Source organism: Aplysia californica, unplaced genomic scaffold (genome assembly GCF_000002075.1).
Source record: "Aplysia californica isolate F4 #8 unplaced genomic scaffold, AplCal3.0 scaffold00003, whole genome shotgun sequence".
Classification (NCBI taxonomy): domain Eukaryota; kingdom Metazoa; phylum Mollusca; class Gastropoda; order Aplysiida; family Aplysiidae; genus Aplysia; species Aplysia californica.
This window is the reverse complement of record NW_004797273.1, coordinates 3,529,137-3,536,471: the sequence shown is the minus strand read 5'-3', so window position 1 is coordinate 3,536,471 and position 7,335 is coordinate 3,529,137. Positions and strand designations below refer to the sequence as shown.

The 7,335-nt window shown below is 36.2% G+C and overlaps 1 protein-coding gene across 1 annotated transcript in view; it reads left to right on the top strand.

The window, feature by feature from the left end:
* The window catches only part of LOC101855685 (signal recognition particle 54 kDa protein-like), an 8,621-nt gene extending 1,528 nt beyond the window's left edge, over nucleotides 1–7,093 (top strand). Inside the window, exons 3-9 of the mRNA XM_005089167.2 lie at nucleotides 589–680; nucleotides 1,530–1,614; nucleotides 2,505–2,609; nucleotides 4,695–4,819; nucleotides 5,475–5,625; nucleotides 6,354–6,413; nucleotides 7,001–7,093. Of these exons, the coding sequence (XP_005089224.2) occupies nucleotides 589–680; nucleotides 1,530–1,614; nucleotides 2,505–2,609; nucleotides 4,695–4,819; nucleotides 5,475–5,625; nucleotides 6,354–6,413; nucleotides 7,001–7,093 (711 nt within the window). The remainder of the gene's footprint in view (nucleotides 1–588; nucleotides 681–1,529; nucleotides 1,615–2,504; nucleotides 2,610–4,694; nucleotides 4,820–5,474; nucleotides 5,626–6,353; nucleotides 6,414–7,000) is intronic.
* Nucleotides 7,094–7,335: the final 242 nt, after the last annotated feature.

The following is a 7,335-nucleotide window of genomic DNA, read 5'->3' as shown; positions in this document are numbered from 1 at the left end:
TTCAACTACAGTATCGAACAAAGGTCCGGAAAGTAATAAACATTTGTGAGACGTGCTGACAAAATGAGTTACTTCTCGCATTCCACAAATAGAGTAACAAAGCCTTGCATGTGTGATTTACCTCTCTTAAAAATAACAATGGTAAATGGTTGTATATCTCTTTATAATTTTCATGATGTTTCTTCGATTTTTTTTTCCAAGGCATAACTTGTGTCTATTTACATAAGATTTCTCCCAGGGATTTAAAGTTCTTTATTGGTTATGAAGCCTTTTATAATTCTCTGTAAAAATCACAAACTCTTCAGACCAGAGACAGATGTCCTTTGTTGCTTTGGTTTTCAAGGCAATATTTCAATGTTGAAGGAATATTATGATAATGCATTTTGTCCCAAAATGTAATCTTTGTTCGCAGGTACGTACCACTTTATACTTTTTTGCTCATTGATTTGTTATGGCTAATTCTGTTTTTAAAATTTCAAGCTTATCAATAAAGACATGATTCATATTAAGTACTTACGTTCTTATGAGGGATCTATTTGAAGCATTATTTAGATTTTATAATCTGTTATAATGTGTTTTTTTGAACAGGTGCTGAATAGCATGCTCAAAGATATCTGTGCTGCTCTGCTAGAGGCTGATGTGAACATCCGACTGGTGAAACAGCTCAGAGAGAATGTCAGGTACTGCACACAATCACAAGTTTTTTCGTTATTTCTTTTTTTTTTAAAGTACAGACTAAATTATATCCAAGATGGCTACCCGTTATTGAAGAATGACTTGGTTGACTTCAACAGTTGGGTGTCTTGGACAGTAATGTAAAAAAAGATGGAGATGGGAAGTGGTCATTTGGACAATTTAATGTCTAGGACAGGTGGTCGTTAGAGCAGATTCGACTGTAATTGGAATTTTTGTATGGACAAACGGCTGTAACATGCAGTATTTTGTTTTTCTTTCATTTTCAGATCTCATAAATAATTATTCCCGACTGAATGATGGGTTAAACGTCATTATCATCAGAATGAGGGATTATATGTTTACTGTCCTGTTGAACTATTGTGAACCTTGCCAGGCTCGCTGCGTGACTAAATTTTTCATACAATTTTTTTTATATACATACTATGTTTTATATCAACACGTACCCACTAATTTTTAACCCTACCCATACATCGTGTTTTACTGTCGTATCCACAGGACGGGGGGAACTCTGTGCCACCACTTCCAAAGAAGAAATCTACTCGTTAATCAGATGCGTACGCTTTGCATAGCAGTCTGTCAAAATGATTGTTTGTGAAATACTGAAAATTTCAAAGAGATCTTCGTACTAGAAGTATTTTAAAATGTGAAGAATACAACCCCAGGGGTACTAAATGACCTCAGGGCGTACGGATAGGGTTATAGTGTGATATCTTTATGGATATAATGCACATTGAGTTGTTTTTTTCCCCAGAAAATGGAAATGTGCTGCATAAATGCTACTTATTATTTTTTGGGTTTTTTTTGTGATATTCAGTTTCTAAATGTTTCCCCAGATCTGTTATTGATTTTGATGAGATGGCCGGAGGTCTCAACAAGCGTCGCATGATCCAGTCAGCTGTGTTCAAAGAGCTTGTGAAGGTGAGAGAGATTTGTTCATCTGTGCTGGCACATAGTTCGTCAAAGCGTGACCCAAAATCAACCTTAGACAAGGGAATCTATAGTGTCTTGTTCTTGGTTCAATTGTGCTGTTTTTAAATATATATTACATTCAACATCGCTGTCAGCTTAGTGTGGTTTGCTCCCCTTCGCTGTCAGCTTACTGTGTATTACTTTTGACATTGCTGTCAGCTGACTGTAAATTACATTCAAAATCGCTGTCAGCTTACTGTATATTACATTCAACATCGCTGTCAGCTTACTGTATATTACATTCAACATCGCTGTCAGCTTACTGTATATTACATTCAACATCGCTGTCAGCTTACTATACATTCAACATCGCTGTCAGCTTACTGTATATTACATTCAACATCGCTGTCAGCTTACTGTACATTACATTCAACATCGCTGTCAGCTTACTGTATATTACATTCAACATCGCTGTCACGAGCACATGGAATATATTTCAATAATCTCAGACTCAAACCATTCTGGTTGCTCAAGAAGTATGCAAATAGAATTGGATGCTGTTTGTCATCGCCTCAGAGAATATTTTTGCTCTAGAGTGTTTTGAAAATATCCAGAAGTTCATCTGTTCTTTCTTTGCCTGAATGCTAGATATCCATTCTGTAAATCTGACCTTTTGAGATGGGCTATGGCTAATGCCTTTTCTTTTATTGATAGCTCAATAATGTCTGTAAGAAAATTATTTTTTTGACCTAGTGCCTGCAAGTGCATTGTTATTATTATCATGTTTAAAATTATTATTATTATTATTATTAATAATAAAATTATTTTTATGTGTAATGGGGTCGTCAAAGCAGCGTGATAATGGTAAAAGTTGCAACATGCTCGTTTTGTTTCTGCAGTTGATCGATCCTGGTGTGAAGGCCTGGCAACCCAGTAAAGGCAGGAACAACGTCATTATGTTTGTTGGTCTGCAGGGATCTGGAAAGACCACAACTTGCACAAAGGTAGGGAGGATTTTGCAACCTTTTCCTTCAGGAAACAAGGAGGAAAGAGATTGTCTTACACAGCGACATGGGTTGTAACTCAGATGGTTCCCACCTGCAAACACACATACACACATGCTTGCCCGCTCGTACGCACTCACACACACACACACACACACACATACACACACACACACAGGCGCGCGCACGTACGCGACTGTCCTTTCTCTCTCTGTCTGTCTCTCTCTCTCTCTCTCTCTCTCTCTCTCTCTCTGTCTCTCTCTCTCTCTCTCTCTCTCTCTCTCTCTCTCTCTCTCTCTCTCTCTGTCTCTGTCTCTCTCTCTCTATCTGTGTGACATGTCGAGTTCGTACTTTTTCTGTCGTCCCGTTCAACATTGAAATAATTGCTGAGAAACTCTTCCTTCTACACTTTAAGTACTATAACTACATTATTTGTGGTGCTATATCAGGAATAATGATATCTATAGCTGTTTTTTCTTTGTGGGTCTTCTAGATTTTTATTTTTGAGCATAACTCGTGTAGTCATTTCGCAAGGCAACTTTGATTCCCGGTGACTTTGTTTCTATCAGCTATTTTGGGGCCCTTGAATGAGCATAATATCGTTCAATGTTTACTCTCTGCCCTGACTGGTTCCAAGGCTGTAACTGTGCTTAATTTTATAATAAACAGAAATTTTGCGACGCCTCATGCTCTGTCGTCATTTGTTATGCTCGAAAGAACCAATCAGAAAACGAAAAATAATAGGGGTGGAGGAACGTGCATTGTTCCTGTCGATCTATTCAAAGCGTATTGTTGTGCGATGCAAGATGCCAAGAAGAATAACGATGGATGAGACGAATTCATTTAAGTTTTCTTATGTTGTCATCAAATCTTAACATGTTATGTTCGGAAAAAGCTGTTATGTCCGAAAAATGTTTCCCCCCCATTTAATTAAATTTAAACCAAGTAATGATTAACATCGCACTGCGTTCCAATGGTCAAGTAGTGGTAGATCTAGATGCGATCACGTGTGCTTGGCTAGATGTCAACCAGAGGGGAAAGTTTGATGTAAATTGATATGTTCCAATGTTACAAACATTTATCAGTAATATATCATCGTGGTTATGTTCGAAAGATATTTGGTACTTTGCCTAGAGTCTCGTAAAATGTGAATTAAGTGGCATTTTTTCACCATTATCATGCATTATGAGTCGAACTGAATCTCCTGAATCTTTATTTGCCAAAATTTACAAAAAATGAATTCAAAATATGAAAGTGGAAAGATTTTCATTTCTTTCGGACCTAACTATGATGACACAAATGCGAACACAAAGACATTCAGAATTTCTTTTTTCTGTGATTTTATATGCTGTTCATGCTTACGTTTGAAAATTAAAGCAATGAGAAAACTAATAAAATAATTTTATGTACCATAAATTACTTTTCATGGTATTTTTCACTTTGTGTCATCGTGGTTATGTTTGAACAATATTTGCTATTTTGCAGAGATTCATAGTAAAATGTGAATAAAGTGGCATTTTTTCATCATTAACATGCATTGTGAGTCAAATTGAATCTTCTGAATCTTTATTTGTTCTAATTTTCATAAAAGAAATTAAGACATGAAAACAGAAAGATTTTCATTTCTTTCGGATATGACTATGATGACACAAATGCACACACAATGACATTCAGAATTTCTTGTTTCTATGATCCTCACCATTTTATATATTCTTCATGCTTATGTTGAAAATTAAAGCAATAAGGAAACTGTTAAAAATAATTTTGTATGTTCAAATTCTAAAAAACGTGTCATCATAGTTATGTCCGAAAGAATTTGACTTGATGTTATGTAACGCCAGTTACACAGCTTAGCATGCCGTCTGTAGGTCTGTAAATACATGTTTTGTAGGAAGAGATATACATGAATAGAACAATTCAAGTAAAAACAAAATAATAAACACTTTATCATCAATCCTCAGTGGTACATTTTAGGTACCCACCTATTGGAAAAAGCTCATATAGATAGATGTGTATGTTTAAAACAGCAATACACATTGATGATATCTGAGGAGAAAACTAATTCACTTTGTGATATCTCTGCAGCTGGCCTACTACTATCAGCGAAAAGGCTGGAAGACTTGCCTGATCTGTGCTGATACTTTCCGTGCTGGAGCTTTCGACCAGCTGAAACAGAACGCTACCAAAGCCAGAATTCCGTTCTACGGAAGGTTTGTTACCTCCAAAATCAAACTTATGTTCTAAGGGCACTGCGTGTGTTTTACAGGAATTGTGGTTAGCTCATCTCTTATGAGTCCTGCATTTGAGAGCTATCATTTTGGTATCTACTGAGTTGATGTGTTCAGATTTCTTACTCAAAGTATTTGTTCCAGTTTCTGCCTGATTTTGTGAGGTGACTGTATAGTTTGGAATTATTGATACAGTATGCAAGAATGTTTGTTTTTTGTTTATATTTATTTTTTGTCTTTCATGCAAGGTAAAAAATTTATTGCCTTTTCAGTGACAAAGAAACATTTGGGGGTTTTTTTTGTTTCAGTTTTCTTTTGCTCCCACAAGTCATTGTGTTCTCTCTCACCCACTAACATGCACACTCATCAGTTATGAACCTTGTGCAAGTACATTTACAGTTTCACATCTATGTATGCATTCTCTGTGCTCCTGTTTGTCTTTTCCCCTTTGACGTATTTAGTCTTTTAGTCGTACAGTTTGTCTTGGTAAAGAAAAAAGGGAGGATAGGAATAGAACTAATGCTTTCAAAAGTGAGATGAGCAAGAATATACAATTTAATGATTTTTACCTATTAATTTAAGTTGTGTGGTGTTAGATGCTGACAACATTTTTAAAAATCTTTTTCCTGTCCAACAGCTACACAGAGATTGATCCTGTGGTGATAGCCCAGGAGGGTGTGGACAAGTTCAAAGATGAAAACTTTGAGATCATCATCGTGGACACCAGTGGTCGACACAAGCAGCAGGATTCTCTGTTTGAAGAAATGTTGCAAGTGGAGCAGGCTGTCGTAAGTTGTGCCCTCCTCATTGATGAATGCTCTGTAGATTTTGCTTGTTTAGAAACATGACAAGTTTTGTTGGATGAAGTTTTCTTGGAGGGTTTTTTTTCTGTGGTACAGTTCTTCTAGTATTGTTCCATGGTAGATTTTGTTTCCTTTGTTACATTCTCCACGTTCTCTTTTGTTCTTTTTGTTACATAGCTTTTTCAAACTTGGGAAAGTCTCCTTCCTACACCTTCAAGTCCATGCCTTTTTACCTTGAAATCATAGAGAGAAATCTGTCAGAAATTTGCTTGTTCCCCTTGAGAATATATGATACTGATTTTTAAAAATCAAAACACATTTGTCAAGAAACTTAATTTGTACCCCAATACCCCTCCCTCTGTGGTGTCATACTGGCTGCTGTGCGCAGAAAATTTTCCCAGAAGAACTGTAAAGGAAAGTTGATCCTATCCACAAAATGTATGCATTTCTGGGTCGATGCCTATACACTCATATATGCACACACACGAACATATATTATAAATATATGATTATATATACATGCTTTGCATGGTCTCACAATATTTTCCCCTTTTTCACTGAAGACAGGGGGAATTGAAATTAGTATTCTATTTTTTTTCCAATGCATTAGTCTGGTTTCATTATGTGAGGAACAGTTACAATATTTATAGCTTTTAGGAAAGATGTATGGTTGTGTCTGAGTACTTACCAGATTGTCTCCTTTTTTTTTCCAGCGGCCAGACAATATCATTTTTGTGATGGACGCTACCATTGGTCAGGCTTGTGAAGTCCAGGTGGGTGTTAAAGCTGTGTTGGTGTCTCTTGAAATTGTACTTACGTACTTTATTTTGTTTATGAAACCGTATCAGTTTATACTGTCCTTTTTGAAAAGGAGTGCATGATAAGATGAATGTAATTCCACATACTTCAAATTTTTATTGGTTGGCGGATGCTCTGGTGTGGTTTGCTCTTTTTTTCAATCAAACATCTATCATCCTGATCTCTCCTTCTTTTCTGTGTTTGTTACTCTCTTGTAACACCTCTAATCTTCGGCATTTATATGACCTTATTGTGTTGCAAATGCCATAAAACTCTTACGAAAACTTAAATTTTTATTTGAACTAAAGGGAGATTTAATATACAATATTTAACGCTTGTGTTTACATCAGGAATACTGATTTCTTAGTAAGTTTACCTGATACTTGTAGTAAAAATATTTTGTTTTTACTACGCATTCATATGCATATCTTTATAAGATATAAAAACCAAAATTGGCCAAGAATAGCCTCAGTGTGAATGCGATAGGGGGAAATATATACGGCAAGAGTAGAAATTATGGGTGACTGTCGTTCAGTGTGTCTGATTTTTTGTTTCTGGACAGGCAAAAGCTTTCAAGGACAAAGTAGATGTGGCCTCTGTGATCATCACAAAGTTGGACGGTCATGCTAAAGGTGGTGGAGCTCTCAGCGCGTAAGTCATATTTTTTGGTGCTGTATCCATTATTGAGAACTTTGTGTTTGTGCTCTTTGTAGTCTGCTACTTGTACTTCTTGACAGTATAACTTGATTGTTGTGTTCAGGCAAAATGTAGCAGTTATAATGCAGATAGACTGAACAGTCAATACATTTCAGTCATGAAGGCAGCAACCAAAGTTATGTTTTTGTTGTCCTTTTTCCTTTGGCCCGTCATTATGCCATTTGCTTTTTTGTCATTTCT